This window comes from Cynocephalus volans, chromosome 11 (genome assembly GCF_027409185.1).
Source record: "Cynocephalus volans isolate mCynVol1 chromosome 11, mCynVol1.pri, whole genome shotgun sequence".
Lineage (NCBI taxonomy): Eukaryota > Metazoa > Chordata > Mammalia > Dermoptera > Cynocephalidae > Cynocephalus > Cynocephalus volans.
This window is the reverse complement of record NC_084470.1, coordinates 61032382-61051467: the sequence shown is the minus strand read 5'-3', so window position 1 is coordinate 61051467 and position 19086 is coordinate 61032382. Positions and strand designations below refer to the sequence as shown.

Sequence of the window (19086 nt, the reverse complement as noted above, 5' to 3'; positions counted from 1 at the left end):
CTATCTGTGGAATCAACTGTGGACCCCTGTCCCAGTGCCAGCCCTACTGACCAAGTTCCTGGAGGCAGTCCAGTCTGCCCAGAAACCAGACAGGATCCACACCCACCCAAAGCCCTGGAACAGGCCCACCAACTGGAGAATCTACTGTGAACTTAATAGAAATTATGTGACTTTATTCTAAATCCACTCAACTGCAATACAAAGGCAATCCCATCAGCCTTTGGACATGAGAAGAAAAGGTCTTTACCTGCCTAAACCAGTCTATACAGACTGAAAGAGCTGTTTATTCTTCTTTCAAATGCATAGGCACCAACACGAGGATACAAGAATCATTAAGAATTGGGCAAACATGACACCACCAAAGGAAATTAACAAAGCTCCAATAAATGCCCCCAAAGAAGTGGAGATCTACAAATTGCCTGACAAAAATTCAAAATAATCACCTTAAAGAAGCTTAATGAGATGCAAAAGAAAAGAGAAACACTAAACAAAATCAGGAAAACAATGCACAAACAAAATAAGAAGTTTAATAAATAAACAGAAATCATTAAAAAACAACCTAAAAGATATCATGGAACTGAAGAATACAATGATAAAACTGAAAAATTCAACGAAGAACTTCAACAGCAGATTCTATCATGCAGAAGAATCAGGGAACTCAAAGACAGGTCATTTGAAATTAACAGTTAGAGGAACAACAACAACAACAAAAATGAAATAGTGAAGAAAGCATATGGAACCTACGGAACACAATCAAGAGAACAAATACAGTTATGTGCCACATAATGATGTTTTGGACACGGATGAAGTGTGTATACAACAGTGGTCCCATAAAATTATAATGGAGTTAAAAAATTCCTATTGCCTAGCAATGTTGCAACTCTTATAACATCATAGTGCAACACGTTACTCACACAGGAGCAATACCACATGTCAAAAACAATACCATATAGCCTATGTGCATCATAGGCTATACCATCTAGCTTTGTGTAAGTATACTATGATGTTCACACGATGACAAAATTGTCCAACACCACCACTCTCAGAATGTAACCCTGTTGTTAAGCAACATGACTTTATAAGTCATATGGAAGTATGGAAAGGAGAAGAGAAAGAAAAAGAGGCAGAAAGCTTGTTTAAGGAAATAATGGCTGGAAATATTCTAAGTCATGAGAGATAAGGAGATCCAGATTCATGAATCCAAAGACAATTACCTTGAGGCAAATTATAATCAAACTGTCAAAAGGCAAAGACAAAGAGACAATTTTGAAAGCAGTAATAGATAAGCAACTTGTCACATACAAGGAAACTTCCATAAGGATATCACCAAATTTCTCAGTAGAAACCTGGCAAGTGAGAAGAAAGTGGGATGATATATTAAAAGTACTGAAAGAAAAACCCGGGAATACTTTACCCATCAAAGCTGTTCTTCAGAAAGGAAGCAGTGATAAAAACATTCCCACACAAACAAATCTGAGGAAGTTCACCACCACTAGAACTGCCTTATAAGAAATTCTAAAGGGAGTCCTTCAAGCTGAAATGAAAAGTATGCTAATTAGTAACATGAAAACATATTAAAATATAAAACTTACTGGTAAAGTTTAGTATATAGTCAAATTCAGAATATTCTAATACTGTAACGGTAGTGTGTAAATCACCTATAAAACTAGCATAAAGGTTAGAAACAAAAATATTAAAAATAATTTTAGCTACAACAATTTGTTAATAAATATACAACATAAAAAGATGTAAATGGGGCCGAGCCCATGGCGCACTCGGGAGAGTGTGCCACTGGGAGCGCAGCAACACTCCCGCTGCGGGTTCGGATCCTATATAGGAATGGCCGGTGCACTCACTGGCTGAGTACCGGTCATGAAAAAAAGACAAAAAAAAAAAAAAAAAAAACATGTAAACAGTGACATCAAAAACATAAAATGTAGGTGGGGGAAAGTAAAAGTGTAGAGTTTTGCATGCAATTGAAGTTATCAACTTAAAATAGCCTGTTATAACTATAAGATGTTTTATGTAAAACTCATGGTAAATGCAGACCAAAAAACCCTAGTCATCACACAAAAGGCAAAGGAAAGAAATCAAAACATACCAGTATAAAAATTTAACAAATCACAAAGAAAGACAGCAAGAGAGAAAGAAAAGAACAAAGAAACTATAAAAAAGTCAGAAAAAAGTGGGAAAAAAAGGCATAAGTGAGACCTTATGTGTCAACAATTACTTTAAATGTAAATGGATTAAATTCACCAATCTAATGACAGAGAGTGACTGAATAGATAAAAAAGCAAGATCCAGTAATACGCTGTATACAAGAGATTCACTTTAGCTTAAAGGACATGTATAGGATAAAAGTGAAGGGATAAAAAGATATTTCAGTGAAATGATAACCAAAAGAGAGTAGGAGTGTCTATGCTTACATCAGACAAAATAGACTTTTGGTCAAAATATGTCACAAGACATAGAAGGTCTATCTATGTAATGACAAAGGATCAATTCCTCAAGGGTATATAACAATTGTAACTACATATGCACCCAGCATCAGAGCATCTACATATATAAAGCAAATATTAATAGTTCTGAAGGGAAAGATAGATTGCAATATGAAATAGTAGGGGACTTTAATATTCCACTTTCAACAATGGAAAGATCATCCAAATGGAAATCAGTAAGAAAACAGTGGACATGAATAACACTATAGACCAAATGGATTTAACAGACATACAGAACATTCCATCTAACAGCAACAGAATAAATATTCTTTTCAAGCACACACAGAACACTGTCCAGGATAGAGCATATATCAGGCCACAAAGCAAGTCTTAACAAATTTAAGAAGATTAAAACAATATCAAATATCTTTTCTAATCAAAATAGTATGAAACTAAAAATCTATAACATGAAAACTGGAAAAATCACAAATATGTGGAAATTAAACAACACTCCTGAACAAACAATGATTCAAAAAAGAAATCAAAAGAGAAATCAAAAAAATATCTTTAGAGAACTAAAAAGGAAACACTACCTATCAAGACTTATGTGATGAAGCCAAACCAGTTTTTAAGAGGGAAGTTTATAGCAATAAATACCTACATGAAAAAAAAGAGAAAGATCTCAAACAACCTAACATTACACCTCAAGGAAGTAGAAAAAGAACAAACTAATCCCAAAGTCAACAAAACAAAAGAAATAATAAAAAAGAAAAAATAAATAGACTAGAAAGACAATAGAAAAGATCAATATAACTAAGAGTTGGTTTTTTAAAAAGATAAACAAAATTGACAAACCTTTAGCAAGACTAGTCAAGAAAAAAAAGAGAGGACTGCTGTGGACTGAATGTCCCTGCAAAAGTCACTGAAACTTGACCCCCATTGTAACAGTGTTAAGAGGGTGATAAATGCAATTATGGTATTTGAAAGGTGGAGCCTTTGAGAAGTGATTGGATTGTGAGGACTGTGCCCTGGTGAATGGATTAATCCATTCATGGAATGATGGATTAATGGCTTAATAGGTTTTCAGGGAGTAGTTCTGATGGTTTTATAAGTAGAACAAGAGAGCAGATTAGCTCTCTTGCTCCTGCCATTCTTGTCATGTGATATTCTGGTCACCACAGGACTCTGTAGAGTTCCCATCAAGAAGGCGGCCCTCACCAGATGTGTTTCCTGGACCTTGAACTTCCCAGCTTCCAAAACTGTAAGAAATAAACCTCTTTTCTTTATACATTACCCAGTTTCAGGTATTCTGTTATAAGCAATAGAAAATGGACTAATACAGGACTCAAATAAATATAATTATAAATGAAAGAGGAAACATTACCACTGATACCACAGAAATACGAAGGATCGTAAGAGACTACTATGAACAATAATATGCCAACAAATTGGAAATTCTAAAAAAAAAAAAAAATGGATAAATTCTTAAAAACATACAACTTACCAAGACTGAATCACGAAAAAACAGTAAATCTGAACAGACCAATAATGAGTAAGGAGACTGAAGCAGTCATCAAAAATCTCCCAACAAAGAAAAGCCCAGGACCAAAAGCCTTCATGGGTGAAGTCTACTAGACATTTAAAGAAGAGTTAATGTCAATCCTTCCCAAACTCTTCCAAAAAAAAATTGAGAAGGAAACTCTTCCAAACTCTTTTTATGAATCCCAGTATTACCCTGACACCAAAGCCAGATAAGGGTACTACAAGAAAAGAAAATGACCGGCCAATATCTCTAGGAACACAGATGCAAAAATCCAAATTTGCAAAAATACTAGCAAACCAAATCCAACAGCATGTTAAAAGGTTCATACACCACTCTCCCTGGGATAAAAGGATGGTTAAACATATACAAGTCAATAAATGTAAAACACCACATAACAAAAATAATATCTCAATAGATGCAGAAAAAGCATTTGACAAAATTCAACATCCTTTCATGAGAAAAATTCTCAACAAATTAGGTATAGAAGAAACGTACATAATAAAGGCCATATATGATAAGACCACAGATAACAACATACTTAATAGTGAAAAACTGAAAGCTTTTCCTATAAGATCAGACACAAGACAAGCATGCTCACTCTCCTCACTTCTGTTCAACACAGTACTAGAAGTCCTAGCCAGAACAATGGGCATCCATATCAGAAAGGAAGAAGTTGTCTGTTTACAGATTATATTATCTTATATATAGAAAAGCCTAAAGACTCCATCAAAAAACTGTTAGAACTAATAAATTCAGTAAAGTTGCAGGAGACAAAAGCAACATACAAAAATCAGTTGTGTTTCTATATATTAACAATGAACTATCCTAAAAATAAGTTAAGAAAAAAATCTCCTTTACAATAGCATCAAAAATAATAAAATACTTAGGAGTAAATTTAACAATGAAGGTGAAAGATCTGATCACTGAAAACTATTAAACACCGATGAAAGAAATTGAAGATGATACAAATAAATGGAAAGATATCCTTAGTAATATGATTTCACTTTAACTTAACTCTTATTATCTTTAGGCCTTCATGGATTGGAAGAATCAATAATGTCAAAATATCCATACATTACCAGAGGCAATCTATAGTTTGAATGCAGCCTCTATCAGAAATCCAATGGCATTTTTCACAGAAAGAGAAAAAAAATCCTAAAATTTGTATGAAACCACAAAAGACTCAGAATAGCCACAGCAATCTCAAGAAAGAACAAAGCTGGAGGCATCATGCTTCTTGATTTCAATCTATATTGCAAAGTTTTAGTAATTAAAACAGCATGGTACTGGAATAAAAACAGAAACAAAGACCAGTGGAATATAAGACAGTGCCCAGAAATAAACCCACATATATATAGTATATTAGTCTTTGACAGGGGCATCAAGAATACAAAATGGAGAAAGGACAGTCTTTTCAGTAAGTGGTGCTGGGAAAACTGGAAATCCACATGCAAAAAAATGAACTTGGACCTTTATCTGACACCAAACACAAAAACTAACTCAGAACAGATTAAAGACTTAAATGTAAGCTCTGACACTGTAAACTTCTATGAGAAAAGACAGGGACATAGCTCCTTGGCATTGGTCTTGGCAATGATTTATATGACAACAAATGCACAGGCAACAAAAGCAAAAATAAACAAGAAACTACATCAAATTAGAAAACTTCTGCACAGCAAAGGGAATAATCAACAAAGTAAAAAGGAAACCTATGGAGGAAGAAATATTTGCAAACCATATAACTGATAAGTTGTGAGTATCTAAAATATATAAGGAATTCATGTAACTCAATAGCAAAAAAATAAATAACCCGACTAAAAAACAAAGAACCTGAATAGATACTTTTCCAAAGAAGACATACAAATGGCCAAAAGATATATGAAAAAGAGATCAATATCAGTAATCATCAGGCAAATGCAAATCAATACCACAATGAGCTATCACCTCACACCTGTTAGGATGGTTATCATCAAAAGACAAGAGATAACAAGTGTTGACGAGGGTATGAAGAAAAAGGAACCTTTGTACACTGCTGCTGGAAATGTAAATTGGTACAATCATTATGAAAAACAGTATGAACATTCCTCAAAAAATTAAAAATCGAACTACCCATATGATTAGGAGTCCTACTCCTGGACTATATATCCCAAGAAAATAAAATCAGTATCTGAAAGAGATATCTGCATTTCTATGTTCACTGCAGCATTACTGACACTATCCAAGACAGAAACCTAAATGTCCGTCAATAAATGAATGGTGCAATGGACTAAATGTCCTCCCAAACTCATTAAAGCTTAATTTACACTGTAACTGTTGATGGTGGGAAATCCTATTATGATAATTGAAAGGTGGGGCCTAGAAAAGGTAATTAGATTGCAAGGACCATGCCCAAGTAAATGGATTGATCCAATAATGGTTTATTGGTAGTTGTAGGCCTGGTCAGAGGATTATAAAAGGAGTGAGAAGTTAGTGGTCTCTCTCTGCTCCGCCATTCTTGCCACGTGACACCCTGCATTGCTATAGAGTCACCTCAACAGATTTGTTCCCAGGACTTTGGACTTCCTAGCCTCCGAAACTGTAAGCAATAAATATCTAGTTTCTTTATAAATTAACCAGTTTCAGGTATTTTGTTATAAGCAACAGAAACAGACTAATACAAATGGATAAGACCACATACACACACATATACACAAACAATGGAATATTATTCAGCCATAATAAAGAAGGAACTCCTGCCTTTGCAACAACATGGATGAACCTGGGGGATATTATGCTAAGTGAAATAAGCCAGACACCAAAAGACAAATGCTGCATGATCTCACTTATATGTAGAACCTAAAAAAAGTCAAGCTCACAGAAGCAGAAAGCAGAATGGTGGCTGCCAGGGGCTGGGAGTGTTGGGGGGGAAGGGAAGGTAGAGGGGATATGTTAACCAAAGAGTACAAACTTTCAGTTGTAAGATAATTAAGTTCTGGGGATATAATGGGGATATAATGTACAGCATAGTGGCTACAGTTAATAATGATGTATTGTATATTTAAAATTTGCTAGGACAGTAAATCTTAAGTGTTCTCATCACACACAAAAAAGGTAACTATATGAGGTGATAGATATGTTAATTAGCTTGACTGTAGTAATAATTTGACAATGTATGCATGTATCAAATCATCACATTGTACAACTTAAATTGATACAATTTTTATTTGTCAATTGTACTTTAATAAGGCTGGGGAAAAAAAGAGGTGGCCCAATAGGCCTTTACCCATTTAAGAATGGGCTTCTATTTAAGAATGGCTTCAAAACAGGTAATCTCAACTTAAGGCAGTTTCATGGATAAGGTGGCTATGAAGAAAAGAACCCAAAAGCAGTGCTCTGGGAAAATGCCTGTATAGACTTGGTGTCTATCCCAAATATGAGAAGAAGTTCCCCTCCAGTGATCACTCACAGGAGAGGTTGCCACCTGCTATTTTTGTCCTCACAAAGTCTTTCATGTTAAAGGGCATTCTCTGAATCCCTTTATTTTGGACATCACAGCACTGTTTGGGTAAGTTACATGAGCCTGACATGACCTACATCAATGTGAATTTTAGATGCTTATGAAAGTTATCTGACAGAATTGGTTTTAAAAAAGGTTCTTTAAAAAGAGCAAAGCTATAAAGATTTAGTAATTACGCTTGGGGTATGACCACCAAATTGCTGAATGTTATTATAATAATTATCATAAAGGCAGCAAAATGAGTGGCTGTATCAGCATGCCTATAGGACAAATGGAAACAGAAATATTAAGTGTCCAACCATTAAGAACTATGTAATTGTGCCTCAAGATGAACTTCCAGTGTGAAAGCATCATGAAGGATTCAAAGAATGATGCATCAAAACAAATCTGATGGAAGTGAAAATAATATGCCTTGGAAAACTGTGTCAGATGACTGTGGCACTAGCGATGACAAAGACCTGATGGCATGGCTGCAAATGAAGAATCTGAATAAAATTTTTCATAGAATCTGAGTGGGGAATAAGCAATACTTCTCATTTTTACATAGTATGTGATTAAGTATATACTCTATAATACATATTTTATATAATGTTATAAAATATATTGTAACCAAAATTATAAATTCAGTATTCTAAGTATTTATTCATCTATTTCATTAAGGTTGGCCTAAAAATGTTTATTTGGAAATAAACATTGTGAAATCGGACAGGGGTTATCACATATTCAGAGTCTTCTTGTATCTGGTCACGTGCATTCCTTATTTATGGACCACCCACTCCCCCTCCAATGTTGGCTTTAGCTCCTCGCACTCCTCTCCTTTTGTACAGCATGCACTGTGCCTGCTTGTGACCCTTTGTCCCTCTGACAAAGAACATATGATATTTATATTAGACTGAAATGCACACAGTGGTTATTTATTTGTAAATTTTAAGACTTTTAGGAAGTGACCTAGTTTTCATGTGTCACCTTCTTGTTGCAATTTTCCTAAAAGGATGTGGTACCTCCCCCTCACCCCCATCGCCCCCCCATGATATTAGACACTATACAGTGGAGTAGTATCCTTGGAAGAGACAGACAGGAGTATGAATCTTCTCTGGTTGAGGCTGATTCTGAGTAATGAAAGAAATGATGAGAATATCAACAACAATGAGATACTTTGTCAATTCATTGATTGAAACTGTACAAGAGGTTTTTATCCTTGCAAAATCTAGTCCTAGCAAAGGCTAAAGCATTATCAGTAGCAATTAGTAAATCCTTTAAGCTTCCAATTCAATCTAACCAAAAAACACATCTCCTAAAACTTACCGGAAAATATTGCTTCTACTGAAGCCTGGATTCACTGTGCTGATGTGGATTTACATTACTAATCCTAGAAGAATTCCATACTGCGCACAAAATCAATTTCACAAACGTGCATTTGGGTATCTGTCTGAAAGACTGTTAACATTTTCAAGTGGAAAAACTATCCCACGTTTTAATTTTATTAGTCGTTCAAACAAATTTTTTTAGAAAATTATCTCCTCTATAAACATAACCTTCTTTGGCTTTTAAGAATTGATATATTAGACACAGCTTGTAGGAAGAAGCTTAAAAAAGCTATACATGAATTCTACTTCTTGCAAGATGACATGTTGTACTGAAAGCTGTTGTTTTAGAAGCAAGTAGGCCAATTAAGCCTGACAGCATGATTTCAGAAGGGACGCTATCCCAGTAAAAATCTGCACTGATGCAAGGAACAGCTGATACATGCAAAGAAATACAATTCTGGAGTACTATCCATAAACCCCCTGCCCTTGGAAGGGATATAAAGGAGTAAGATGATAATAATGATGATAATAGATTTCTGTTAAATCCTTTCAAAGGCTGAAAAGCATACAATGAAGGTCTGGAGAAAGTTGTGACTAATGCATGGAAGGAGGAGAAAAGTGGCCAAAATTTTCTTTGCAAATTACTATTCCAAAGGAAGATCCTCATCCCACAGAGTACACAATTCTGAACAGAACAGAGCTGGAGGCAAAAATAGATAATAAGAAGATATGGGCTTTTATTTTGAAATTAATCAAATGTGGTGGTTATATAAAGGGCCAAATTAAGTATAACTGTGAATTAAGTTCATTTCATGCCTGAGTTAGACAGAACAACAGATAATGCAGAAAAAACTCCATACAATATATGGTGAAGCCGTATTAACAAGGTGACTGGTAGTATTTGATTTAATTTGGAAAGATAATATTGGGTTAAAACTATCTTTAAAAATATTCTCAGTTAGAAATACACTTGCTCCAAAAACATTAAACATACCACTGATGGTTTTTTTTAGCCCTACTAGTTGTGTCTAAATTTATAAGCAAAGACAAACTATATGCCTGAATCCCATGTTTTTTTTTCTTTATTCTGTTTTTTTTTTTTTTTTTTTTCTTCTATTGCTTAACAAGAGTCAGGAGGAGACAGACTGCTTCTGTAAGGCAATACCTGGTTGGATGTGACTTACAGATCTGTAGTGGCAAAAGTGAAGAGTGAAATCTCAGCTCCTCAGAAAAATTGGCTTTTCTTCAAAGATAGAGAAACCTGACTCATAATCATTCTTTGAAGCAATCTGCATCACTGGCCAGCTGAGTTACAATAACTGGTGGGCAAGTATTAGACACAGAAGACTCTCTTATATCCAAGACACATGAAAAATTATATTATCAGCTTTTCTGCAAATATAAACAATAAGGATGGTTAATTCTGGAGAGAGAGGGAAAAGTGTACTACCAAATTTTCACTTTAGGAAGGAAGGTTCCAAACTCAGCTATTTCAGAATCACCTGGGAAGCTTATTAAAAATAAAGCTGCCTGGCCCCAGCCCAAACCTTAGGTTAAAATCTCTGCATTTTCAAAAGACTCCCTATCCTAAATCCTGTTGATTCTGTCTCTGCAAGGCTTGAGAACTGCTGCTCTCAAGGGCAGTGGTGGGATGCCTTATGCCGCAAAACGTCAATATTCCTAATGTCCGTTACTCACATGTAAACCTTAAGAACAAAATCCTTTTCTTCCTTTAATTCTGTGAGTGACTGTAGGACATCCAAGATGCTTAGGACCGCACAGCCATATGGTCGCCTGTAGTGCAGGTGAGCAGGGCCCTTCTTTGAGTCATTCAGGAGCATCCGGCCTTGGGTACAGCAGAAAAAAAGTCAGACTGAGAACTCCATGTTCCTTTCCAGCATCGCCTGATTGTCATCCAAGGGTGCCAGAGCTACAGGCACCTAAAAGATCCTCTAAGCTGGAAGACTACATGGCTGAAGGGAGTTATGTAAGGACATTTATGTGGAGGAACACCAAACAGTCCTCTTGTCAAGGCACTTCCCTGTACCCCACTCAATCAACCCTCCTCCCTTCAGTCCAACCTACCTCTACCAATACCCACGGTTCATTTATTAATCATATGAGAATAAGAGTGGTTTTATGAATTTCTTAGAAAAACCAGTGTGCTAATAGATTTAAACTTGTCAGACATGTTAAAGATGCAAAGTTTTGTATTTTAGCTGCCAAGTATGAACTGTGTATGTTCACTGCGTTCTTCCAATCAAATCTTGCTGCAAAAGGTGCTCATGAACCTCTGTGAGAGTGAGAGCAATCTCAGGAACTGGATGGGTGCTTACTTTTCCTGCTTACTAAGGCTGTTTCTATAGTGGCAAAAGGACTTACAAACGCTGGGACCTCAACAAATGCTGTATCAAGTACAGCAAAATAGTTGTTTCATTGGCAAGGAATTAAAAAATATTCTTTGACAAAAATGTACACAATATGCCAGAAATAAAACTTGTGAAGGAAGATTTGGTTAGTCATGATCCCAAAAGTTATGTCATAAACTTGAAATAAGGCTAGGCAAGCCAACTACAGAACAATAACAAAAATCACTCTTTTCATCATGGGTGGGATAGAAGTAAGATGCCATCCATCTTCTGGAGTGATGACAATACCTAATTTTGTGGAAAATAGCATAGATACATCAAACCATAGCAAAGGGGCTATGTTAAGCTGGCATCCCTGTCAACTTGCTATAAAATCTCTGAGGGAGAGGGTAGGTATAGAAGCAGGGCATGATGATAGAGAGAATGTCAAAATTTTATTTCACTTAAAATTAAAAGTTTGGGTCCAAAAACAAATAGAAAACAGAAGCTTTCAAGCAAGGGGAAAAAAAATTCACTTATATCAAACTCAGCTATCATAGCAGTTGAGCTTAAGACAGAGCTCCAACACAAGCTGGACTCTAATCCAGAAACCTGAAATAATAGGTAAGAGCTGGGTAGAAGACAAAATTCATGCGTAGGAGATACTTAACCCAAGTTAGGCCAGACTTAGTCATATGAATAGATAAGGTGAACAGTACCTATGCGGATCACATGGGCAACAAAATATAAATCTCTCTTCATATCTTTGCTGCTCAGATCCTACGAAAAGAGGAAAAAAATGAGTAAATTAAGGCAATGTATACACAGAAAATAATAAAAATTTCATTTTAAACCTCTAGTGGTTTGCTTTTAGTATATGTTATAGGTGGGGGAATGGAGATTACAGCACATAGCAGTTTAGTGTTCGTGAGTCCTGCAGTGAAATTTTAAATACCTTACATGCCTTTGGAAGTTTATTTTACCAATAATATTTTTCTAGTTCTCATTCAGGCCACCTAAGAAATCAAATATCTACAAAAGTTCCCATATTAGAAGTCTTCATGATATTGCCTTATTCCATGTTTATTCTAACATCATGTAAAAGCATTTTGTAACAAGAAGAATAAAATGTTCTGTAAAGAAAAAATGGGAAAACACCAAAAAGCTCATTAATGACTGAAATTCTAAAAGTTTATTCTCTACCAGTTTTACATTTATTCCACTGTCCACAAATGATTATTACATACTAGGTATGTTCCCTTTAAAAGAGACTAATTCAGTCTTAATGAAACCCCAATAATTTGGTCTTCATTTCTAAATTGAGATATTTATCATTTGTACTAAATTATTAAAGCTGAAAATACTTTTATTGGAAAATTTTAAGGACCTCCTTTAAGTAAACAAATCTAATCCAGAATCAGAAACTTTTCAAACCAAAGAATTACAAAAATCACTCTTATACATTAAGTATTTGTGTTTATACATTAAATATTTATGTTTAGCATACATTTTGAAACAAAATGTCTGTTTATGAGTATGCACTTACACATCATTGAATACACTGTACTTGAAGTAATAACACTTCCTTTAATATTTATTCTGTTTCACATTTTTCACCATGTCATCAACTTGATGATTACTCCCAGCCATTATTGTGATCTAGTGATCACTGATAGAGGAATCTTTATCCTTAATGGAACAGATTCCCATGCTTTCTCTTTTCCTTCTAGGAAAGGATCCCTTAGTTTCATTTTCTTTCCTTCTCTTATTTTTTAATTTGCCCCAGATGTTTGTTTCTCTTCAATAAAGCAGGAAAAAGAGGCAATCAAGTGGTAGTTATGACTGAAATGAGCTTTGAGATCCAGAGTCCCCATGTTTCTTAATTTTTATGCCCTGTTGAAGGTTAGCACTAGGGTAAGGCAAGTAAGGCACCTAAGGTACAAAATTTAAGGAGGCGCTCACTCTCAGGATTCTGTGCTTTGTTTTGTTTGTCTCACCCTAGTCCCAGCTCTGCCCTGTTGAATAGCCCTGAGATACAAAAGGAAAGGAGACATTAAAAAGTAACAGTGAAACTAAAGCTTTTAGATTCCAGATGATTATAATATTTTACCAATTTCTTAAAAATAAAATATGCTTCCAATGAAATAGTTTACAAAATAATTTAATATAAATTGGTATCTGGAATCACAAAGATTTTTTTTTAATAGGAAAGTCGTCTTTTGATAATGAAAAGAGATGTTTCAGGCTCCATTTCACTAATTAATTTTAAAATGGAATTTTAAATGATATTCTCGAAATAGAACTGTATTTTGATACATATTAAGATGGAAACAAAATAATAAATGGAAACTGAAAAGCAGGTTACCATTTTAATGTACTTTTTGGGACTGAAATATATCTATTACTGAAGGATATGGAAATGTTTGACACATTTCAAAGTGAAATGATTCTGTTCTACACAGCCTGAATTGTATTAATACAAACTACTAAATGACTAGTATAATTATTAACTCCAATATACTTAGAGAATTCAAGTTAGTTCCCGGCGACCAACCACTAATCAGATAGGGTATATATAAGAATACTGAACTTATCCCTTGGCTCTGGCTGAGTGAATAAAAGGAAAAAGGCTTAAGTATAATTTATGGTATTTTTCCAAGTGGCTGAGCAGGGGCTCTTTCTAACCATCTTGTACGTGGTACCCAGAAATCTCAGTGGTATTTATCTGAGGTCAATAGAAATAAAACAATAATTAGTACAAGAAAATATTTTAAGTAAAATTATTTGAGTTCCACATAATTTCAATGTAAAAGTTAGCTTATTAAATGTATATACATGTTTAAACACAGTAACCATAGGGTTATTAAACATATACTCTTCAAGACGAAGTATCAAGTGTGGCTATTCATGTTAAAATACAAGAACTGTAAAACAAAGATGAGAAGAGGGGTGATGCACCCACCATTCATGTAGTGAGGAGGGTTTTTTAATCCTAACAGAATGGCAGAAATTTTACTTGCCTACTGGACCAAACTCTCCAATCCTACATAACTAGGAACTTAATCTCCAACTACACAGTGGGTAGACAGGTGAGTAAGGGAAGCGACTCAGGGCCCAGCATCTTAGACTCAGTTACTCATGTTCCATTTGAAACATGAAAAAGTTAATTTACTTCCCTGTGTCTGGACTACTCTTTTTCTATAGAGAAAATAGGATTTACAAATATAAAATAGAGCCAATTTATTCATACTTATGCTGCAGAAAAGGGGGCAATATTTTAACACATGATGTTATTACAATTCAATTCAATTGTCAAGTTCAATTCTGAACTCCAAGAAATCACTACTACTTAAAATCCTATTTTCAAATGTGAAAGAATACAAATAAATATATAATATAATGCCAACTAATGCAGAAAAAAAAACACAAGTTTACTCTCTGAGTTGGTCACTCAAATAAAACAGCAAATAAGCATTCATTTGTTTATTTATGTAACAAATCATTATTGAGACCTTAGTATTTGCCAAGCACTGTGTGTGATGAGCTGGATATCTAGTAATGAGTAAATATACTCTCATACACTCATATACACAGCCATTTTTTTATCACGAAAGTCAGCAAAATCCTCATTGTATTGGATATTCATATAAGTGTGAAACACCTCCTTCTTGGATAAAATTCTTTCACGCCCCTAAAATCTAACAAGGTCGTAAAAAAGTGGGGGGGCTTAAAAGAGAACAGGGTTGTGCCATGGATAACGTGACTGTAATTTTGTTCTGAAGTCCGCTGAGTAACTCTGCATATGGCTTGGTTTGTATGGTCCCTTTTTCCTGATGCTATGGTAAGTTAATAGGTTGGCATCAACCATAGTTGTGGATATATTTTCTTGCATTTACTCTGAGACTTTGTAGCACATGCCAATCTGGAAAACTTTAGCTCAAGTCTTAGATAATGAGTAAACAGATCCCACCAAAATTATTACTTCATGTAGCTTAAAGTAAAACATGAAAATCCTGGCTAAGACAATCTTGTTCAGAAATCTTATGTACTTTGTAAAAGTTCTTCAAATCATGTTTGAACGACTGTAATGCAAAGGCAACTATGGAAATAGTATATTTAGCAGCTTGTGCTTTCCCATTGTGGCAGAAAAAGAGCACATCATAAGTGTTATATACATCTTTGATTTATAAAGTTGGAGCTACAGCTTTGTCCTCTGGGCCCAAATAGATAATTAAAATGCTAAGTGAAATTTTTGATTTACTGTAATTACATTAAAAAACCATCATAATTAAGTTCATTTTCCAAGAGACAAAAACTGTAATCATATTCAAGAACTCAAGGAAGGCACACGCACACAGCCCTGTTTTCACAAATCCAAACAAGGCATCGACAATTTCTCTTGCTGCTTATCAGATGGTATCAGAGAATCAGGATCTAGAAAAACCTTCTAAAGTTCCTAAGACATTCTAGACAGATCGACGTCTCACCTCTTTCTAATTCTGTTTCAGAGAACCACCTCAGTGTTCCTACACTCACCTCAGAAACTCCTACCCTGCAATAGTCTAGCCTAAATCCCATTAACCACAATTTATATTCTTTCCTTTGTTCTTTTCCTATTGAAGATAGTGCTGATCTTCCTAAACAATCTTAACTCCCTTGATTGTCTTCATGGGTCTGTTTTTCCTGCTTTTTCTTAATGCATTATCTCCTCAGCCTTGAATGCTGAGCTCAAAGATGGGCAAAATATTATTTTAGCTTAGCCAGATTTATAAAGCTTTCCATACATCTGGAGCACTTTCAATAAAAACTATACCTGTGAAAGTGATTTTTGATTCTATGGTAACATCATTTAACATTTTGAAAGAAAAAGTTGTTGTAAATATAGAAAAGTGAGGTGAACAAATGCAATTTTATCTTCAGAGAAAGTCACATCACGTTTCCAGATAAATTCCATTTGTATTTAAGAGTCACACCATAAGCTTTAACATATCTTACTGTCATCTGTCAGTCACACACCATACACAAGGCCAGTGACTGTGAGATTATCACATATTCCTGCATACAATGGGTTTTGATGTATCTCAGTATAACTGAAACAGATCAAAGAATCCATGACAGTTAAAAGTGGTTTAGAACTATGACAGTCTTGTTTTCTTCTTCAGCAAATAAATTAACTCAAATAAAGCTAGATAGTTAGTTTTTTAACTGGGTAAAAGCATATTAATAAATCAGAATCAACTTGAATAATATGAAAGGCAATGTAGTATTGTGAGGTTTAGCACTTTCTAATAAACAGATTACCAAGTCTTCTCTGAGCTGATGGGTTCATGATTGCAGAGACCATGAACAACACCATGATTATTCAGGAAAAACTAAAGTACAGGTCATAGCAGGGAAAGACCTTCCATCTGCTATTTGGAAAAGGACTAATTACTTTGTATCTCTTTATATGAGCTCACTAACAAACTGCAAACTTGTAAATTTGGTGGATGCCTTTAAGAAAAGTTATACTTACACATCAGAGAAATTCTCAGTGTCCTTAGGTGAGAATAGTAAGAAGGACTTCTGTCAGATTTTGTGTCTATTACATAAAATAGCTTATAAAAGTCTACATCAATAAATAGTACTTAATTACATTTCAGTTTTCCATAAATATTTCATTAAAACCTCATAGAAACATAACTCAAGTCCTATTCTATCCAGAATGTGGGGAAATAAGAATAAATGCTTGTTTCCAAGGTGACAATATCCACATAGCAGACCCCTGGTTAGAGTCAATAGTACAGAAAAGAAAGAGAATTTTCACATACTGTGAAAAGGGCACACATTCGGTCTATCTTCTCTGGGTTCCTTGGCCCACCATTCTTATTCAGTCTCACCAGAAACCGCTCACTGAAATAAAGGAAAGAGAGAGACAGAGAAATATAAGAGTGAATGATCCAGAACAAATAAAAGGGAAATCTATAGAGAAACACCAAACACAGAACAGCTTGCAGTGACAGGCAAGGCCAAAACCACATGTCTAGTGGCAAGACACTCTATTTTTCCTGCCAAACAACATGCAACGGACACTACAAACTGCCTGACAGCCATTGCTATTTACTTGCCAGTTGTGGCTGTTTGTGTCTTATCTTACCAAAATGCTTCCTGAGGGCAGCAATGAGGACTATGTCTTATATTTCTCCCAAATACCCGCCAAACACTTGGCCTTATACAAAACCCTATAACAAGCATACACATTCTTTGATGTGAGCACTCAGACTATAAAAATATCCATCATACTAGATTCAAAAGAATCCAAATTATTTAATTTATAACTTCCTGTATAACTCAAGAATCATTAGGGCTAAGAAAAAACGTTACAGGGATTTATAAGAACTGGGGTGAAAATTCAAAGAAAAATTATGTATTATGATGAACTAAAGAAATGACCCCTGAAAGTACAGTCTTAAATGATGTATTATAGCTAAAGCTGCTATCAGAATTTAACAGAGCCACTAAATATTTTATTCCCCAAATAATATAGGTAACTCCTGAAGGAAACTACTGGACTAAGAAGACTTAGAAACAGCATTTGCAACATTTGGAAAAATGTTTCCTTACTCTCTTATCTCCTTCCTGCTCCTGCCCATAATCTCATTCCCATCTCATCCTAAGGTTCCTTACCAAACACAACAGGAAAACTGAGCCATGGTGAAGACAAAGTATGTGGATCCAAAAGTAATTTACTTCTCTTGTACCCCCAGTCATGTACTCACTGAATATACATGCTATAAGTAAAAGGGCTGATATTAAAATATTGCACTTGAATTATAAGATATGATATATCAGTTACACTGATTAATTTGTTCATGTATTCATTTGTTTATTTAGTCAACAGTTATTAAGTTCTGTGTGCTATACATGAAAATACAAATGTGAACAAGATATATACAAAATACTTTTGTCTTCATAGAGCTTATGATCCTGGCAGGCAGTTAGGCATATGGAAATGAATTCCAAAACATTTGGGCCAGATATAAATTTGAGATTCTTCAGCCAGTGAAGTAGATGGGGAAAAGCAGGAAATGTACATAGAATGAGAAGAAACAAAGGGCTTTGGTCAGAATCCTGAGGGACATTGATATTTAAGAAACAGGCAAAACAGGAAGAACTAGCAAAGTAGACACATAGGGACAAACAAAGAAACAAACAAAAAAACAGAAGAAAAATATGAAGAATGATGAGATGCTACATTAGTCAAGGAAAGTGAGTATCTGAAAGAGGAGGGAAGGATCAACAAGGTCCAAGACCATAGAGAGTCACATGAGACAATGACAAAACTGTGTCCGTTAGATGTTAGAGCAGAAATCACTAGTGATTCTAGCAAGAACTGTTTTAGTGGAATGGTAGAGAAAGATGCCAGTGTGAGGAGTAAGAAGTGAGGAAGCACAGTGAGTCTAGACTACTCTTTAAAGAATGGTTGTAAAGAGATGGAAGTAATGCACTTTTAGTTCAATGGGCACATGGGGTTGAGGAAGGTCTTTGTTAAAAGATGGGATAATATACATGTATATAGTCAACTGATTTTCAATAAAGATATCAAGGCAACTCCATGAGGGAAGCATAGTAGTTTCAACCAACAGTGCTGAACAGTCCACATGAAAAAAATTGAATCTTGACCTTTGCCTACAAAAAATTAATTTGAATGGCTCACAGACTTAAATATGAGAGATAAAACTATAGAACTACAAGAAGAAAACACAGGAGAAAAATAAAGACAAGTATCTTGTATACCTTGTTCCCATTTGTATTTCCATATTTAGCACACAGCAGAAAACTCTTTGTGATCTGGGATTATTAAGCAAATATGATGAACCACAACAAAATGATAAATTAGACTTAATCGAAATTGAAACCATCTTCTCTTTGCAAGACACTGCTAAGAAAATAAAAGAAAAAGCTACAGACTGGG

At 34.9% G+C, this 19086-nt stretch overlaps 1 protein-coding gene across 1 annotated transcript in view; it reads right to left on the bottom strand.

The window, feature by feature from the left end:
* The window catches only part of DOCK3 (dedicator of cytokinesis 3), a 390304-nt gene that overhangs the window by 135148 nt on the left and 236070 nt on the right, over positions 1–19086 (bottom strand). The window contains exons 10-12 of the mRNA XM_063113398.1: positions 16943–17024; positions 11852–11912; positions 10483–10630 (exon numbers count right to left, since the gene is read on the bottom strand). Coding sequence (XP_062969468.1) covers positions 10483–10630; positions 11852–11912; positions 16943–17024 — 291 coding nt within the window. The remainder of the gene's footprint in view (positions 1–10482; positions 10631–11851; positions 11913–16942; positions 17025–19086) is intronic.